Source organism: Melopsittacus undulatus, chromosome 3 (genome assembly GCF_012275295.1).
Source record: "Melopsittacus undulatus isolate bMelUnd1 chromosome 3, bMelUnd1.mat.Z, whole genome shotgun sequence".
In the NCBI taxonomy this organism is placed as follows: Eukaryota; Metazoa; Chordata; class Aves; order Psittaciformes; family Psittaculidae; genus Melopsittacus; species Melopsittacus undulatus.
In genome coordinates this window covers 20029383-20049531 of record NC_047529.1, presented here as the reverse complement: position 1 = coordinate 20049531, position 20149 = coordinate 20029383, and the positions used below count along the sequence as shown (strand labels likewise).

Sequence of the window (20149 nt, the reverse complement as noted above, 5' to 3'; positions counted from 1 at the left end):
TCTCCTGGAAGAAAGTTTCGTTTCACATTTAGAGTCTCAAAAAATCTGCAAGGAAGGTGAGGAAACTAAGAGAATAGAACAGTAAATACTGACACCACCAAGAAAAAAACAACCCAGGATTAAAAATAAATGAATCTGTGTCAGCCAGGAACAAGACAGTGTTTTATTCACTAACACAGTTAATTGCACTGGCTGTGTGTGTTTCAGATAACGGAAATCACTTGTTTCTAAGTATAATGTTCATTATTCGATATGTTGTTTTTTTTTTGTTATATTTATATACTACTATATGTGTAACTGCAAAAGCTCAGAATTGGATATTTTAAGAAGACAGTACTATAGCTTAGATATAGCTTGATGCAGTTATTAATGAAGCTCTGGCTTGAATTATATGTTCATTAACTGTTAAAATAATTTGAATTTCTGTGTAATTTATTAGAAGTTTTGGATCATATCCAAACTGTACAAAGAGTTAGTTTTGTTGTGATTGCCTCCATTCCTTCAGCACACACCCACAGAGATGTTTCCTGGTGAAAGATGAAATTAAAAGTCCTCTGATAACTGATGAGTTGGTGTGTTGCTATGGCCCTTGTGAATCAAAACTAGAGCTATATTTAGTGGAAGCAGAAGAGGACTTACTGCTTTTAGATAACCATGGTTAAAAAGTATGTATGAATGAGTGTTTGCATACTCTACTACCCTACATTTGGATGTGATGAAAGCTCTTATGCCATCTGGGCTTTTGTGAAGCAACCCTATTAGTTGCTTTGATTTGAAAAAGGCAGGGCTATTACTCTTATGTCAGTAAGTAAAGAATTATGATTAGATTTACAGTACCTGTAAAATTATGATATCCTGTATGAAACTCTAGTCCGCATATGTGTTAAGGGTTAGAGCTGGCTGTTGGATGAGAACTGAGCAACAGTTTCCTGGAGAGGCAATGGTGAAAATGGTTCTTGGGAACTGACATTGCTGGGTGGGATAGAGTTACGGTCAGCATTAAATGTTCTTTATGGCAAATAGTGAAGTTAATTGCTGATGACTGACAGGAGTCGAAATCTGGACTTTGGAAAAATAAATTGCAAGTGGTGTGTGAAAGGGAAATTTCCATCTTGTTAGAGAGAAACAGTTTTTGTGATCTACTTCTTTTGGTTATTCTGTCTTCGGAGTGTAAATCCCTGCTTTGGTTAGTGACATTGGTCTCTTGAATCTGGGAGTTGTTTAGCACTTGACTCCTATACATTGATCTCATTTAGGAGTGTGGATGTCCACCAGCAAAGATTCCATGTCCTCAGCACAATCCTTGAAAAAAGAGAAGTGCTAAACTCAAAAGATTTTGAGATTGTTTTTTTGTTATCCCAGATTTTCAGAATATATAGCATTTGGAAAAGTTGGGGTGGCTTAATGCTTTAAATTTATTTTATGCTTTTGCCAGACTTTCAAATGAAATATACATTTTTGAAGAAATGCTCAAATTGCTACCTGCTCTAGCATTTTCTTTGCTACACAGGCTAATAAGTGAACCACTAAAAAGATTTCTGATAAAATAATGAGAATTTATGTCACTTCCACTCTAGATGAACCATGACAAAATAGGGTAGATTTGACTGTAGCAGTACAGCTGGAATGTTTTAATCACATAATTGGTTCCTTTCAGGTCCTGGATGTGACAGTGGTGATATCACATCCCAGAATTTGAGGATGAAAAAAGGAGAGGCAAATGTGTTTGGCCATCTTTAAAACCAACCTATGTTATATTTGTTTTGAGTGGGTACTTGCAAGACTCTAGCTTATATCCCATAATGCAGAGACATACACTTGATGGGGAATGGTAACGTATTTGATAATATGTTCATTGTCTCAGTTTCTTGACTTATATTCTGTGGTCTATGAGTAGCTGATTGGTGATCTGCTGTATCATTTTCCTAAACTAAAATAGTTTCTTGCAGCTATCCAAAAAAGATTTATTCATGCTTGCCAGGAAGGAGTCTAAGAGTTCTGTAAGCTATTCCTTGTGTCCTTATGGAGGGCTTCTTACTTTGGTTTGCAAGTGTTATTGAAGTCCTCAAACACGTGGCATTTGCTACATGTTTGTGCATTTAATTCAATAAAGAGGATCCCACGTAGTGGTACAAAATGTCACTGAAGACTTGTTATCAAAAATTCAGCAAGGATGCTGAAAACAATTCAGGTTTTGGGTTAAGAACCATGGGTAACAAAATGCCAACACTTGCAAAAGAACTAGCAATGAATGTAATGCAAATTTGGCACACTTAAAGAGGAAAAAAAGTATAGTAATTCTCTACAGCTACTTTCTTTTGCTCTTTGAAGTTCATCATGTCATCCCTGTTCATGTCCATGCTTAATCCAGTATCTTCTCTCTGGCAGTGGTCAGTGCCAGATGTTTCAGATACTGTGCTTAGTTTATTATTAGCCAGAAACCATCAAAGTTTTCAATCCCTTCAACATCTTGAGCTTGAATGAACTCAAGTTATTTTAAGATTGCTGATGGAAGATGAGAGGAAGGAATTGTTTCAACAAGTGATCTGTACTAATTGCAAGGCTTGAAGTCTTCCCTGACCCTGAATTGGTAATATGAAAAGGCATGTTCCAGGATGGCAGTTCTGACAGAATAATTGAATATCCAGAGAATCCAGTAGAGTCTTGACTGCATCTTGGTTGTATTTTCTAGCTCCTTAATAGGTCAGCCTCAGGGAAATGTCCTAATGCACTGGAGTAACAGCATGGAAATTAGGGTTTAATGTTTTGTTATGTTCTGGTTTTGCTTACAGTTTGCTTGTCCTGATGCTCATCTTTTATGCCCTACTTTTCATGGAAAAGAGCTTATCTGACTACAGGACTAGATGGACAGCATCACACAGAGCATGTATTTTACCAACTGGGAAAGGAGATGCACTCCAGCAGTTCATTTTATTCCCACAGTGCTTTCATGAACAAGTGAGATAAAGCAACTAAATTAAATAGTGCTATTCCCTGATCTGATGCAGCCCTGTCACTTACTCTAATTACTGGGGCTGTGTCTCAGCCTTTTTCTTATGAGCAAATGCAGCCCTGGGGACTTGGAAATTGCTATGTTGATTTGAGTAAATATCTATTTGGCACACACCTTGAGGCACTGCAGCAACAGAACTGCTAAATAAGAACTAAAATTTAGAGAAATCAGAGGATCCAGCACTCCTAGTGCAGCTTCAATTCTGAAGCTAAATTAGTGTGTGTTGGTTATCTCTGAGAACAATAATTATAAGTGTTTTGGGCATCTTGACATTTGTTCTTTCACACAACTCTTGAGCTACGTTTCAGTGTTGGTATGGAAGCAGAACTATTCCTATTCAAAGTTCTGGATGTAAGCCGTTCTATTTTGGAGAGTAAAAGGAAGTTGCTGGATATGGCCTTAGAGACAGAGAAAAGGCCAGGGAGTGTTTTACTTAGTGGAGTAAGTATACCCTATGTCTACACATATGTCTACAAGGATAGCTAGAGATGATTCTGAGAAAGCCATGTGAATTCTTTCAAACCACATGAATTGTGCTTCCCTGTGTCCATTAGCATGTCTTGGAAGATAGGATGATGAATGTGAGGAAGCAGTGCACCTTGCAGTAATGAAGGGTAATTGTATACCAAGCTTGCATCTCAGTATAGGAAAGATGTTGAGATCCAGAAAGAATCTCTTTGGCTGGCAAGAAGGCAAGGGTACTGGAATGTAAAATAAAGTCCAAGAGAGCTGCTCTGTTCATATAGGAAAAGTAAAGAGTAAGGAGGATGGGGTATAATTACTGTTACACTACCTAAAGGTACGGGGGAAATGGAACCAGCCTTTTATCTGAAATGTACAATGGAAGAACCAGGGGAAGCAAAAAAAAAGTCATAACATGGTAAATTCCAATTGCATGTAATGAAAAATAATTAATTGTGAAAACTGTTAAGCATTGGCACAGATTACCCAGACAGGTTGTGGAGACCCTGTCCTTGGAGATACTCAGAACTGGACAAGGCCTTGGGACACCTAGTCTAAGTAGGCCCAGCTTTGAGCAGAAGGTCAGGCCAGGTTACTCAAAGCTTTTTCTGGTGAGGTCTTGAAAACCTCCAACAATGTTGGTTGCACTTCTCTGGGCAACCTGCTCCATTGCTTGACTACCCTCACAATGAAAATGTTGCTCCATATATCTGGCCTCAAACTCTCTTTTTTCATCTTGTGCCTGTTATCTCTTGTTCTCCCACCATGCACCACTGTGAAGGATGTGGCTCCATCTCCCTTATAATCTCCCTAACAGATCCTGGTAGACTCCTGTTAGTTTCCCACAAAGCTGTCTCTTCCACAGGCTGAACAAGCCATTTCTTACAGGGCAAGTGCTCCAGCTCCCAACCATCTTGTGGCCCTCTGCTGAATTAACTCCAGATTATGGAAGTCTATCTTGTATTGGGGTCCAAAAATTGCATGCGGTATCTAAATGTGGTCTAAATGCTGAGTCTGGCTCAGCTGCATTTCCTGTAAACTTGACAGATATGCTGATGGAAATAAATTGTATGATTGGACTGAATGTTTGGAGCATCTGACTGTTGCCTCCACTAAGTATGGCTGAAGGTCAAACCACCAAGCCTCCACCCCTGCCATGTTATTGTCTTTCTCCTTTCCGCTTGTGTGAGATGAATAATAAAATCTGTGTCCCTTATTGCTTGTAAGTTGTGTGTTTCTTAGACTGCAGTGGTGTAAATCACCTAAGTATTAACTTCCTTTCACTAATGATAGTTGTTGTTGTCATTTTTACAGGTTACATATCACAAGTACTAAAGAATTACACTGACCATGCCTGCGATGGAGAATATGTCTCTCTGAGATGTCCTCACAGAACTACCATCAGCATCCAGTCTTCTTTTTATGGCCGAATTGTACCAAGTCATCAGATGTGTCCTTCTCGCTATCCCCACTCTTATGCAACTTTAATTAAAGAAGATGTTGCCTGTTCAGTTGGCACTTCCCTTCAGGTACTGCATTAAACTGAATTTGTTCACTTGGGACTTCAGTTTTTGTTGGCCTGGCAGCGGCTGACTGTGCTGATACTGCATGGAGCTCTATTAAGGAGCACTGCCCAGCATGGCAGCACTAACACCTCACACAGCTTAGTGGATAATTCATCTTGATAGTTTAGACAGACTGAATTAGATTTTACTGCTGAATCTCTCAACTTTGCTGTTACTCTGGTCAGTAACAGTTCAGGAATGTGATTGAAACAGAAATACTCTGCAAGATCACAGTGTGTTTGACTGGATTTGAAGGTAGTTTTTAGTTTTTCTCCCCAATGGTTAGCTTTTTCAACACATTCATAAGTTGCTGTCATGTTTTTTTTTTACTTCAGAACTGATCCTATTTCAAGAGACTTTTGGTAACTTGAAACCTAGAGAGAATCCTGGGCTTTACTTCTGACTCATTTGGCTCTTAGGCCACTGTAAGTGATCATACATCACTTAAGCTTGTAATGTCTCAAGCATTGGTAGTTAATCAGCTCTGTCCATTTATGTAGGGGATGTTGACTACATGTACCCTCCCAAGAGAATATGTGATGTCAGCAAATCAAAGGATTATTTATAAGGTGCCAGTGTTACTCAACTGTCAGCAGGAACGACTAGAATCAGAAACATGAGCTGGCTGATGTTGTTCAGATGAATGGGTTCTGCTCCTGGATGTTGAAGTAAGCCCAAGGCTTTCCAAGTGCAGAATTTGGAACTGAAAACTTTTGGGCTAAGATCTCAAGCATCTAGTGTGTTTATGGCTATGAATCAATAATAACTCAATAATAAATTATAGCAGAACTAGATTAATGCACCTATGGGGTGCATCATAATTTATTTTATAATTTGGCTAAAGTCCAGAGTTTCCTACATCACTTCTCACTCTTGCATCAAAGGTTTTTAAGAGGCATTTACAACACATTTTAAAGTTGATATGAGTGCTTTGCCTTCCTAATGTCAGTGGTAAATTCTCAAGAAAGTGCACAGGGTTGGTGTTTGCTGTAGTGTAACCCTTAAGGTGACAGGTTTGCAGTTGCACTCCACTGCACAGAAAATGACTGAGTTGTGTGAGAGGACGTGGTCCTTAACAGTGGAAGGTTTTCTCAGATGTCACAATGAAAGTTCATAATACAACAGACAAGAGCCAGCTGTTTTGTTTAAGGTGGGGGAACATGGACTGAAAACTTTGGCGGAGGCTAACCTTCCCTACTTTCCTTTGTTGATTTACTCCAAAATTTACTTGAAACACTTTGTTTCTCAGCATGATTGATAGCTATGTGCATACCTTTAACCCTTGTGGGTGAGTGACCCACTTAAGACATCTAGAAGAACTTGAGAGCAGGGGGGATGTAACCTTTGGCTTTCCATGCCATGGTTTTATGTGCAGGAGGGATTTCAAAGAAATCCTTACTGGCTTGGCTTAGCTCCTTATGTTGTCAGAGCTGTTCCCATTAGCTTTGCCTCCAACACTTACAGTACTTGTAACTACAGTTCCCCTATCAGAGTAAGAACTGTGTTCTCTGTAGGTAGGCTTGCAACAGATCTCTTGTACAGTATGTTTGTTACCTGACTGAGACCAGAATACTTCTGTTCACACATTTTGGGAATGCAGATGTGCTAAGGAAGTAGGTTACATTTTCTGTTCTGCCACAGATTTCTTGGGGAACCTTGGGCAAGTTCCCGAGTCTTTTTGGAGGAGATCCACAGTCCCTCTTTGGTGCTCCCAAATGTGGCTTTGATACCTCAATGTGCTGTGCATGGGCAGGGTGGGGTGAATCCAAATGCCAGAGATGAATCTTGTCTTCTTTCTGAATCCTGGAGGGGGTGAGGCCTCTCTGAAGGGTAATCCAAAAACTCCACAAGCTGAAAGGCAAGCTGCCTGCAGCTCGCTGACAGGAAATACATGTATGTAGGAAAATTGAAAAGTTATAGACAAGGAAATTATGTGTAGTTTTGTGGTTTTGAAACTCTGCTATATGGCTGCTCTAGGCAGGACCAACTGTGTGTATATTCTGACTGCAATTTAAGAGTCAGCCAAACCAAACCCTTCAAAATTAAGTATAAAATTATGGTGTCTAATCAAACCCATGACTGTATAAATTTGCTTGCTTCTCTGGAGAGTGGCCCGGAGGGAGTGTAAGGGGCAGTTTATTAATACTATTCCCTGCAAACTCTACCTGTGAGTAAAAGTTCATTCCCATTTAGAAGCTCCATCCCCTGCAAATTGACAGTTTAGACATTGTTTCTATGTTAAAAACAGAAAAGAAAGGGTTGATTACACTGAGACAGCTACTATAAACCAGCCTTGTGTGGTTGGCTGCCAGGATCCCTTGCTTTAGTCACTTGTTTTTGCTTGAAATGAAATGCAGGCCACTTGTGAGAGCATGTCTAACACATTAAGGCAGTGACCCCAAACTACACATTTCTGTTAGTCTAACACTGCAATGTCAGATTCAGTTGGAGATTTCCAAATGTGCAAAGAATTTGGACATTCATACTGGGATTTTATTGTCAATGTGGCTGGTCTCAAGTTACATGAATATGGAGAGATGAGAACAACAAAATAAAGTTGTTTTGAAAGCTGGATATTATTTCCTTTTTGAACAGGTCCCCTTGCTCCCCTCACTCCACTCAGTTTAACTGGGGAGCCCAGAGTTAGCCCAGGTCACATGAGATACACATCAGGAAGGAAAGAGAGTTGAAGCATCTTTGAGATATTTTGAAGATGGAAGTGTAGAAAATTGTTACTCATCCTTTAATAGCAGAAGCTAATTTGGGGCACTAGTGTTGTTAATTAGTGCTCTGGTCTTGTATTGGTTCTTTTTTACTTTCTTTGTGGAGTCCTGCAGAGAATATTCCTGGCTGTGAAGTAATGGAGAGCAATGTCCTTGTCACAGCCAGGAGGGTTGGCTGGGGAGAGAAAAGAGGAACATCTGGAGCTTTGGTTGCTGTGGTAAAAGGGACCCATAGAGTGCAATGTCCTGCTTGGCAGAAGTCTGTGAGGAGGAGCCTCATGGTGGAATTATCTCTTGCTTTCAGGTCAGGAAGAGCAAATGCCAGGACCAAAATCTATTAATCTTTTACCCAGAAAAGTAAATCCTTGAGTATTAAGGGTTATTCATGTGTATTGAATTCATGCCACTGAAAATGGTTGGCAGTATGTAAGAGGGTGTTTATCCACACTGAATAATTTCTGCAGAGAAATGAGTTGTATTCCCACTATAAAGTCTCTATCTACTCTGGGTACTGAAGAGCAGAGCCACATCAGCATGGTCCTGTGTGCATTGGTATCTGTGATGACCAGTAACTCCCACATACCTTTATCTCTTTGGAGAAATAGTGCAGGTGCAGCTGGTCTGAGCTTGCAACATAACAGTTTTGAGAACTTGGAGATTTTTGTTAGGTGTGTGCATTTTGCTTTTGCAGTGGAACTTTGCTCTGTCCCATGTCACCCAAATAGTGTTGGTCAAGCTTGGTCAAGTCTATTTTTAATCCACCAAATGTCTGATTTTTACTGTAAGAGCGTGGAGAAGAAGCTAACTTACATTGCTGTGCAGCAGAGGGTGACATAGGAACACTTGAAGACACTTTTTACTTCAAGGGTATCTGCTGGGGTATCGTCATCTGCTTTAGCCTTTCCTTTGTACCATGGTTCTCTCACCTGCCACACTACTGAATACTTTTGCACTTCCATGAAAAATATAAGGAAAGGGGGAATAAGGAAGCATTTGGGGAAATAAGGAAACTGATACATCAGCAGTGTATGTTTATTCAGATGAACACATAAATGCTGGCACAGATGACAAAGGAGAGTTAAGTGCCTCCTGATAAGAGAATCCATTTATTAAGAAATCTAGCCACTCCTAGCCAAGTTTAGAATGCCCACAGCCTGTGCCTGTGAAAATACATGGAGGCATGTTTATCTGAGGGAAGCTGCTCAGCTGAAGAGGACTTTGGGAGTAGCTTTCTTACAGAGCTTTCCACAGCTGTTCCTGGATTGGTATTCCTGATGTTACCTGTTTTCAGCAACAAACCACTCAAGTTCTATATGGAAAAAAGTTTAGTGGTTGGTCTAAAATTATAGCTTATTACCAGAAAAATAGATTACAGTAGAATACCTGCAATACTCTCATTTTGGTAAATTGACAGAAAAGTAAAATCACAACTTATTTGGAAGAAAAACAGAAAGTCCTGGAGCAAAGCTTAGAAGGAAAATAAAAAGCCCTGGAAAGGCAGTTATTCATTGGTTTCTGCTCCCAGATATTTATCAAAGCCATTGTAGGATAATTTCTGTCTTCATGTATACATGCACAAAAATGAGCAGGAAGCTGCACTTCAGAGGACAATATTTTACCGTGTGACTTGTGTCCCCAAGAGGAGTGGTGCTTAGGAAGGTGCTGTGGAGCCAGTCATGCCTGTCCTTAGAAAGATTAGTAAGTTTGGAGAGGGAGAATAGGCATTGCCTGTGGTCTGGGTTTCTTTCAACACTCTCCAGGACAACCAGTCCTTGGTGACAAGAATCACTAGAACTGCTGATGTAGTATTTCCTTTTGTCCTTTAAGTGAGATACAGGACACCTTTGCTGCCACTGTCTTCCACTGTCACTCCAGCAGTGTATAAAGCACCAGTACAAAAGGGAGCGGATTCTTTGCATGCTAACGACAGGATTCCCTGAGCCCCTCTTCTCCCATTTTTGTTTGTGCCTACCAGGAAGGTTTCTGCGACAGAAAGCAAAGGGGAGCTGACCTCTTTGGCGGTGGAAGTATGAGATATACTGTCCACTAGCTGTGTGACTCTCAAAGCATGGGCCAGTTGTTGATCACAAAATGAGGGAGCTGCAAGGTGAGTGTGTGTTTGTTACCATTTCTGAAAAGAGTTTTTTTTTTTCCCCAGGAATTCTGGATTAGGAGTATGGCAGAGTAAAATGCAAAGTAGAAGAAAATAATCCAACTGCTCTAGCTTTCTTTGTAGGGCAAGGACAGTGGCTTCTGCCATGCCTAGTCAGAGGATGTTGCACGGTCCCACTGACAGAACAACTCTAAGTGGCCTCAACAGGAATTAGAAAGGGTCCTTTCTTATGCCTCTGAATGTCTATAAGATGGTGATGGTCAAGAGGAAAAAGGGAGGAAGTTGATAGAAAGGAAAAATAATTGTAATCAATTACTGGGAGGAGAACACGTTCATATTTCGTATTAGATCTCCACAGCTTAGAGACACCTTGAACAAGTAAAGTTTCAGTCTCAGAAATGTCAGTGAATTAAAGAGAATTTTAGACAACTCTTTGTCAGACTATATTAAGTACTTTGCAGAAGATGGTGAACTGTGAGCTTGGGGTCCAGAAGAGAAGTTACTGTGGTGCTGAAATTGCTCTTAAAAATCACAGAACCCATGCAGCTTCATTCACGAATTTTGCTGAGGCTGAAATATTGCTCTCTGTCAAGCAGCTCCCTCAGCTAATTATTTCCAAGTAGAAGAACTGCTTGATGGAGAGGTCACAATAATCCCTAAATTGCTATGTCTGAAATCTTTGGCTTGACTGAAATAGCTCATCAGAGCAGTGTGATCGTGTACTGCAGAAGAGACACTGGAGGACAGAGGTGGCCTGTCTCCCCAATTAGGCAGGACTTCTCCCTTGAGTGTAAGCCTCCTAATGCTTTGTTTACTCTAAATTTAAACTTTCCATGTCGTGGGGCTTCCATCATTGCCACTGAGACCCTGCTTGACAGTGTAATGGTTTGCTCAATGATTTTTTTCCACTTTGTCTTTAAGTTTTCCCTTTCTTTAATCCAATGACTTTTGGTTATGCATCCTTTTGTATTTCTTCAGTTTAGACCTCCTGTCCCTTTGAAGTCTACTCTGCATACAGATAAATTTCCCACTGTAAGGAAATGTAGGTAATGTTAATTAAGTGATATTTGTAATGCAGCTTTTATTGGGTCCTTCTACTTGCTAAGCATGTTCATGCTCTTTGTGAATCACTGTCTATGGGCTCTTTCAAGGCTCTGCCAGAGGAGCTCTGGTGAATCTTGCTGTTGTGTTTTAACATTCCAGCCTACTGCTGCCTGCCCTACTGCTCTGACGGTGTTTACTATTCCCAAAGCAGAACTGGTGAAAGGGAACCTGTGCCCAGTTTTCAGCTCTCTGTTTCACAGTGTGGTGTGTTAACATGAGTCACCAAATGTGTGAGCATAGTTCCCTCCTGCTGAGTCTGCTATGTGTGTTGCAAGGTCCATGGGAGAGTGATAAGAGATAGCTAGTAGAGTGCTAAAACCTACCATAGATCAGCTGTCAGGATTCAGGTCCTTTGATCACTTCTTGCGATGCACAGATTGAATGTGGTAATTTGGACAAAGATGGATTACTTTCTAGTGAAGCAGTCTGGGAAGGTTGGTTGATGAAGCAACCTTCATTACAAATACCTTTGTTATTAATCCAGTGGGTTCTGATTAAAAGTTTGCCCTGCGACTAAGAAACAGTAATGGATTACCTCTCTCTGTGGTCTCAAAGTGCTCTGACAGGTTCATGTGTGTCAGGCAAACATTATATGTGCATCTTTATTTTATGTTAAAGATGTCCTGTCCAAACTCTGGAGGACAGTTCCCAAAATACGTCCCATAGCTGTATACAGGAAAACTTATATTCATTCTACCTAGGTATGTAGCTAACTAAGGTATCTAATTCAGTAACATGGGCACCTCAGGCTTCCTCAATAAGCAAAGGAAATAGATGTCTGTAGAGCATAATTCAGATCTTACATAGCTTCTTATTAAAGTACTTATGTCTACTGTTAAGAAGGACAAATTCCAGAACAGAACTCAAAAAACTGCATTTGTCTTTTCATTAAGATATGGATCGAGCCTCATATCAGGCAGTGAGCTCTTGAAAGGACTCTCTGGTACTCTTCAGTTACAATTATGCAGGCTCAGACTTCCTGGAGCGGGTCACCACTTCATAGGACCACAGCTCTTGGGATGAGCTCTTAAACAGTCATTTACAGGTCATAAACAATACTCAAATACTCAACAACCGCAAAAGCCCACAAAAAGTTCACATGGTCCTGTATTTTGCATTCTATGGATCCATCTTTCTTCAGTCCCTTCATTAAAAACAAAGATCAAAAGGCTTACAGAACTCACACAAGTACTAGATTCTGTTTGTGAGACTTAAAATTCACATTTTGAATCAAGGAAAGGTTGAGCATGTCCTGATAACTCTGTGCAAAGCTAATCCACAGTTCTTACTCTGATAGGGGAACTGTAGTTACAAGTACTGTAAGTGTTGGAGGCAAAGCTAATGGGAACAGCTCTGACAACATAAGGAGCTAAGCCAAGCCAGTAAGGATTTCTTTGAAATCCCTCCTGCACATAAAACCATGGCATGGAAAGCCAAAGGTTACATCCCCCCTGCTCTCAAGTTCTTCTAGATGTCTTAAGTGGGTCACTCACCCACAAGGGTTAAAGGTATGCACATAGCTATCAATCATGCTGAGAAAGATACAGGTGGGCAACCTGTATCTCATCAACATCGATTTCACTTCCTCATGTAGTCTGTCCTTCCATGTTGCTGATTCATGTGAGATCTTGCTCCATGGACTTCTGTAATTTGTGGGAATGAATAAAGAGGAACATGCAACCTTCAGATAATCAGAAAAAAAGAGCTGTAAATAAGTTTCCAGTTTGAAATTACAGTTTGCTGTGTGTTTTAAAGTAATACCAACATTTGGGGTGTGTAAAAGAGTATCAAAACTCACGTGAAATGCAACATGAGGGGAGATGAAACTGGGTGATCTGAAGGTCCTTTCCAACCCAAGCCATTCTATGATTCTGTGAAGTCATTATGAATGCATTGGGCGGCATGGCTTTGTAGGGAGAATTCATGCTGCCTTGTTTTATTCTATTTATTTCTTCCCATTGCAAAATTCATGGAGTTGCACGAAATATAAGTGTTGATGTAGCTCCACCATAATGGCTATACCTGAACTGAATTTGACCTAAAAATGCTTAATCATATTTTTAAAAATTACTGGTATCTCCTTGTGTCAAATTCTTGGTACAAATCTCTGCCCATCTTAACTCTGAGTTATTCTCCTCAGCATCACAAAATTTCAGCAATTATTTAGTGGGCTTGCTTTGTGTAATTTCATGCCTGACTGACATGCCCTGCAGTTATCTTTATATTTCTTTGATGATGGAGGCTGTACAGAGAGCAGCCCTGTGGCAAAATCCTAGTTCCCATTGAATATTACCCTTTGCTTCTCTAGGTCCAAAGTTTCATCCTAAGTGTGTTGAACCTATAAAGTACTACAAGGGACTAAGAACTGAGATAAATTTAATTGCCTTGGGTGTTAAGCTCAGTTGTGGTTTATTTTAAGAGTGCAGGGGAAGTGCTTCTCAAAGAGTGATTTGAAGAGATGGAATAAAAATGAGTGCACCCTTGGGAATGGCTGAGGACAGCCTTCTTGCAGAGCTCACATCCAGTTCCAGATTTAAAAGGTTGTTATCTAATGAGCACAAGCAATTACTTAGCTAATGAGCACAACAAAATGAGCACAAAAAATGTGTTTCATCTGCAATGCCCAGTAGAAAGACATGGTTTTGAGCTTGAGGCTTTAAGACCTGGGTCACTGCAGTGAGATTAATCCAGGGCATAAATCACAGGGTTAGATTAGTGTTTGTTTTACTTGAATTCACATTTCTTGTTCTCTTATCTCCGCTAAATCTTGCAGCTTCTTGGCTCAATCATGAACCAGAGAATGGAATGGGTTTGAACAGTCACAACTTCCCTCCTGAGCACTGGCAGTCAGCCCTGAGGCTTGATTTACCACTGGAACACAATTATAAAACAGCACAATGCAATTAATGCATCTTCCCTTTCTGTTCATTCCAGACAGGAATTCTTCCTTCTTCAGTTGGAGTGATTTTTATAATATAATTAATCCAATGAAACTCTATTTTGCTTTAGTCAGGAGTCTACCAGGTGGCAATGACATAAACAGCTTACTATATAGCCCAGTGAGGGATGATTCTGTGTGTCTACTACTGTTTCTGTGCAAGTTCAGATTGCTTGTGGGCTTCCTTTTGTTTGGTTTTGTGGTTGTGTTTTCCCACCTTTACAGCTGACAGTGACAGCCAGAAAAGCAAGGCAAATGTAGAAAAAATTGCCTACATTTTTCCAGCCACTAAGCAAAAGCTGTATGAGCTCAGGACGTTCCCTCACTACCAAGTAAACTCATAGCTTTCCTTGTGTCAGTCCAGCTGATCATCTGCAAATACTTCAGAAATGACATGTGACAACTGCCAGAGCTCTAATACTGTCTAGAAGTATGATTGTTGAGAGTAAAACCAGAAAGCCAAGATCTTGGTTTGTAAGGGCCCCTGTAACACCAGATGCTCTGGACCTGCAGAAGAAGTGTATCTGTAGTAGGTCATTTTGTCATGCATGTGCTGTAGAGTTGCTGTGTTGCACAGTATTTAAGAAGATGCTGGTATACAGCACATACTGATGAAAGCAGTGCAGAGGAAGAGCTCTGTGTATGTAAGGATAGATAAAAATTGTATGTGCAAGTTTTTTGGTTGTTAAAGGTGGTGTAACATCTTTATTCTTTATTTTTAAACAAGAAAATGGTACAATCAATCATTGCTAATTTTCTTTGCATTTTTTTTCCTGGTGTATTTCAACAATGAGCATTGAACATTTTTTATTTTTCATTTATTTTATTCTTTGTGGATCTATTTCATTATGTCTAAGACTTTGCTCAACAGTCCGTGGGATATCTCAGATCTTAATGATTTCCCCTTTCAGGGGGAGACACATTAGAATTATGGACATAAAAAGGAAATATTGATCTCTTTCTGCTGTGAAGTGACTTCTCAGAGTCATGGCTGTTATCAAATTAAGTTGAAACTGCAGCTAAACACTAAAACCAATTGATAAATGGCATATCCAGTCTCAAGAATGCTTCCCTTTTTCTATGATCTAACAGTAGCATAGAAGGACTTTTGCTTCTTAATTTAAGTACAAACTTCTCCCTAGGGCTCTGTGTTACTTTGCATAACGCGGGAAGTAAACTCAGGAGGTTTTACTTATGTGAATACATGGAGTAAGCAAGAGCTGCCAAAAGTTAGAGGAGAAATAGCACTATGAAATAGCAATACATGGAGGCTGTCCATGATTATTATTCTCTGAGGCTGGAAAATAATTGCCTTTGCTCCTGATTCTGAGCCTAAGGACAGATGAGCAAGTGCTGTTTCAGGCATCGAAGCTGAGGTTTTCAAAGAGGTTTCTTGTTGGCCTAATCAGTCTCTACTGAAACCCAGGGTGGTTTTCCCACTGATTTTAATAGCACCTATTACACAATGCTGAAGGCTTTTGAAAATCCCTATCTGCTATGAACAGATTTCTTGACCAGAAACCTGAGTCTGCTGCCTTTGAGGGCGGAAAGCTTCCTTTGTGGGAAAGAAAACATTCAGGGTGCTGCTTCTTTCCCTGTGCTCCATATTCTTGGCACTGCTTGTGTGTAAACACAGCCATGGCTTTCCAGTACCTGCAAATCCTTTCAGGTCTGCAGTGATTTGGAGAGGATTTCTCTCCATATATGGAGCACTTAAGACTTGTTCCAGTTGTCCTTCGCCTTTTGAGATTGAAAGAGGTATCTGCGTAGAGGCCTCACATTCCTTTTCAACTCATTGGATTTTGCATTAAATTAAATTTCACATGCTGAGTGAGCAGTCAACCCTTATGAGCCTAAAGGAAAGAATATGTTGTTTCTATACATTTTAACATGACGATCAAGTTGCGGCTAACACTCCCAGGCACCTCTTTCAGTGTTCACCTTTCAGCCTTTCCACCCTGAACCCTGTATTTTGAAATGAGATGCCTGCATTTTATTACCTTTGTAAGTCGAAAAGGACAGCATATGTTCTCTACTTGCTAGAAAAGGCCTGAATTGTCTTGATTTGAACTTTAAAATAAAGGTCAGACTTGAGGCAGGCACAAAAGGTGAAAGCTTTAGGAAGTTATGAGCAACCACAAATGAGGCAGTTTCAAATTGCACTTGAAACTAGAACAGCTGTTGTTCCTGTTGTTTGGGGAGTGACATTCAGAGTTATAATGCTAAAGATTACATGCATTATGCTCAGGGAGAACTCAAAAAGAGAGAGTAGTCACTCAGGCAGAGCAAAAATTAGTCTGGTGTGTGGTAGAGAAGGAACAGCCTTTATGTTAATGGCACAGGGGAAAGATTGTGGGAAAGCCCAAATATCGAGGTGGTGTAGGAAGGGAGAAGACAAAAGAGACCGGGGGAGTCTAGGGGAATTTCTGAGAAAGGATTTTCCAGTGCCTCCTTGGATGTGAAAATTAATTGTTTTGGGGCTGGAATTCACAGCTCTGTGTTGCAGGGATTTAACGAGGCTGGTGGATTACCTCTCTCTGTGGTCTCAAAGTGCTCTGACAGGTTCATGTGTGTCAGGCAAACATTATTGTAATTTTAGGGCTTTAGGGGCTCTACAGGAGTATGTAAATACCACCTAAGCCATCCAGCTGAATTTAAAACTTAATTATTGCTCCACTTAATATTTCCTCCCCCCACTACTCTTTAGAGGATCATAGGTTTAAAAGAAATCATTAATCTTCCTTAATGAAGCTATTTTCTAGCATGAGACAGAATGCCTTGCCCCTGTGGATTCCGAGATGGAGTTTTTATGAGTATTGTGAATGGAGAAGTGGGAACCGAACACTAGAGGAAAAGCAGTGCAGAAAAGGTGATAGGACCCAAAATGCTGGTGGTGAGAGAACCCTCCATCTCAGAAGCCCTTGCTGAGTTTAGCTAAAAGGAACACGATAGTCATGGGGGAAGAGGAGTGAGCCCTATTAAAAGCTGAGTTGGCTGTATAACAGTGTTCTCACCAGAACTACTAATTACTGGAATACCAGCAATTGCAAAAGCTTTTATATAACTGAGGCAAGACCTCTCTTGAAGGCAGTTCTTGAAATTGTGCATCTCCAGAGAAATCTGAAGCAGAATTGTGGTGGTGGAATTCAGGTCTCTGCTTTTAATTGTCAGTGCTGATCCATGTCCTTAAAGCTGCTTTTCCTGGGACAGTACTGGCTTGTACTACAATTAAATTGCATGCAAATATTTCAAGATCCCTGAGAACCTCCCAGTGCAAATTCCTCCTTTTGTTTGCATGAAAAGGAAAGAAATCCTGCTACTTTAAACAGTTCAAAGTTTAGTCCTTTGCTAGTCCACAGCTCCTGTGGTACCCACTGCACTGAGCACCATTGCCTGCCTTGTGCTGGGGAACAAGGATGACCTTGCTGTTCTCCTGCTTCTCTCTGTTTGATGATCCCTTTGGTGGAGATACTGAAATGCTGTTGTTTCTCTGTTTCTTGTGTGCATCCCTGGCTGCAGAAGATGCTGGATGAGTGTCAGGACAGGCGGAGCTGCCAGTTTCTCGTCAATAGCCGGCTGTTTGGTGCAGACCCATGCCCTGGAACTGGCAAGTACCTCATCGTGTGGTACAAGTGCAGGCCAAGTAAGTATCTTGCTATCGAATCTGTTTGCTCTGGTGAGACCAAAACATTTTTGTACTTTTGCCAGAGAGGCCTCCTAGGACTTTTTGTTACCTTCCTCCTTTATTTTAGGTGCAATGTAATCCCCTGGATGCGGAGCGTTTCCCCTCTCCTCCTTTCTTGCTGCCTTGCTGGGATGCTGCCGCTCCAGCTCCTTCCTCCTTGCCAGCAGCCCAAGTTGCAGACTGTTTTTGCAGGTGCCAGCAAAAGCCTTTGCCAGCACTGAGCTCAGACTATTGGCGGTGGGTGGGCTGCTCCTGCTCCCATCTGCAGCTGCTCTCCTGTCCTAGTGGGCTAGTGGGAGCTGTCCACTCTTTGTCTGCCCCTCCAGAGGGGCTCTTTGCATGGGCAAAGACTTCAGACCTGAGTGCCTAAGGCAGGCAGTGAAGATGGTGATGCAAGGGGAAGCTCACCTGCCCATGCCATGCCATAATCCAGCTTTTAATTGCTCCCAAATAGGCTGGAAACATTAACCTGTATTTTGTGTGATCTCATTAGCTGTGTTTAAATTAAATGAGGCTCGTGCCTAGATACTGGAAATGTAATAATGCCAAGGAGTGAGCCTGGTGTGGCTTTGGCCCTGGACAACCAACACCCTCTTAGCCAATTTCTGGCTCCCCAGGGGAGTTAGCACAGCCTGGGCATCATTCTCCATCAGTGTTTTGGAAGCAGACATATTAGTTAGGGTTTGATGATGGACAAACTGTGCCGACTGATTTCAGACACAGAGCAGGACCCAACTCTGAATTAAGTATTCTGAACACAGCATTTCAGATTGGCCTAATCCCAAGCCTTGCAGACAACATAAATAACATGGTTCCAGCACCACATTGGCAAACTTTTTGGGGAAGAAGTAAAAAAAAGTTTGCACAGGGAAGAAAAACATATCTGATTTCAGAAAAAGCTTGAAACAAAAGCAGAAACATTCAGACTGTCAACAGCACAGAAGAAGACTTTTTGCCCCAGCATGCAGAGGCCTGTGCTAATGAAGTGAAGGGATCTGGCAAGATCTATGAGTAATTCAAATGAAAGTAGGTAATGAAGCACCTGCATTTGTTGTGGGGTTTTTGTGAGTGATTGTAACATCCCCTGTTGGGTGAGAAATGCATCTCTCAGAGAGAGGTGATTAGCAGGGTGTTCTGACAAGTCCTCCTGAACCTGCAGGTTTTGTATCAAAGCCTGCTTGAAAAATCTGGCTATTGAGGCCTCTGTTGAACTTCTGAAGGTACAGAGATCCCATCTGTGCATAAATATTTATGGCTTGGCATTCTTTGCTAATTACAGATATGCTAGAAAAGGAGTTAGTGTATGTGCTGGGTAGGTGATTTTCCTGCAAGAGAGCAGGGGAAGCTGTTTGAAAACATTTCCTCAAGACAATTTTTCAGGCAGCCCCAATTTTGGAAGGTGAAACAGGGTAACCAGACACAAATTACTGTTTCTTAGTCGCAGGGCAAACTTTTAATCAGAACAGACTGGATTAATAACAAGCTTTGAAATATATAAGGATTAGCTTTGCACAGAGTTATCAGGACATGCTCAACCTTTCCTTGATTCAAAATGTGAATTTTAAGTCTCACAAACAGAATCTAGTACTTGTGTGAGTTCTGTAAGCCTTTTGATCTTTGTTTTTAATGAAGGGACTGAAGAAAGATGGATCCATAGAATGCAAAATACAGGACCATGTGAACTTTTTGTGGGCTTTTGTGGTTGTTGAGTATTTGAGTATTGTTTATGACCTGTAAATGACTGTTTAAGAGCTCATCCCAAGAGCTGTGGTCCTATGAAGTGGTGACCCGCTCCAGGAAGTCTGAGCCTGCATAATTGTAACTGAAGAGTACCAGAGAGTCCTTTCAAGAGCTCACTGCCTGATATGAGGCTCGATCCATATCTTAATGAAAAGACAAATGCAGTTTTTTGAGTTCTGTTCTGGAATTTGTCCTTCTTAACAGTAGACATAAGTACTTTAATAAGAAGCTATTTAAGATCTGAATTATGCTCTACAGACATCTATTTATTTCCTTTGCTTATTGAGGAAGCCTGAGGTGCCCATGTTACTGAATTAGATACCTTAGTTAGCTACATACCTAGGTAGAATGAATATAAGTTTTCCTGTATACAGCTATGGGACGTATTTTGGGAACTGTCCTCCAGAGTTTGGACAGGACATCTTTAACATAAAATAAAGATGCCCAAGCCCTCCCACTCCACTCGGAGTTGTGCGGGAGCCTCAGAAGACCCCTGAATAGAGGTAGATATGTAAAAAGAAAGACTTACTTGAAAGAAAGCAAAACTAAAGTTAGTGGCATTTACTTGTACGTTTGCTGAAGAATAACTAGATGGTGCAGTCATCCCCTCCAGCCACTGTCACTGCAGTTATGCCTCTCTAACATTACGTTGCATTTGAAATCTAGTGGTTCTGATGCTTGCTGCCTGTACTGGGTTCACTCAAAAGGCAAGGTGCTATTTTGTTTTCTCATGGGCAGAATTCTAAGGAGATGGAGGACAGCAAATCATGCTGAAACTGAAAGCTCTAGATTTTTCAAATGGTGGG

General features: G+C 40.9%; 1 protein-coding gene across 3 annotated transcripts in view; it reads left to right on the top strand.

Annotated features, from left to right (window-relative positions):
- The window catches only part of LOC101867750 (protein eva-1 homolog A), a 205476-nt gene that overhangs the window by 52341 nt on the left and 132986 nt on the right, over nt 1-20149 (top strand). For 2 of the 3 annotated variants that reach the window (XM_031046665.2, XM_031046664.2), the window contains exons 1-2: nt 4900-5004; nt 17438-17561. In XM_031046665.2, the coding sequence (XP_030902525.1) occupies nt 4924-5004; nt 17438-17561 (205 nt within the window). In that variant the 5' untranslated portion in view covers nt 4900-4923. Of the gene's footprint in view, nt 1-4789; nt 5005-17437; nt 17562-20149 lie in introns of those variants that run through there. The other variant, XM_005146436.3, reaches the window with a different exon arrangement.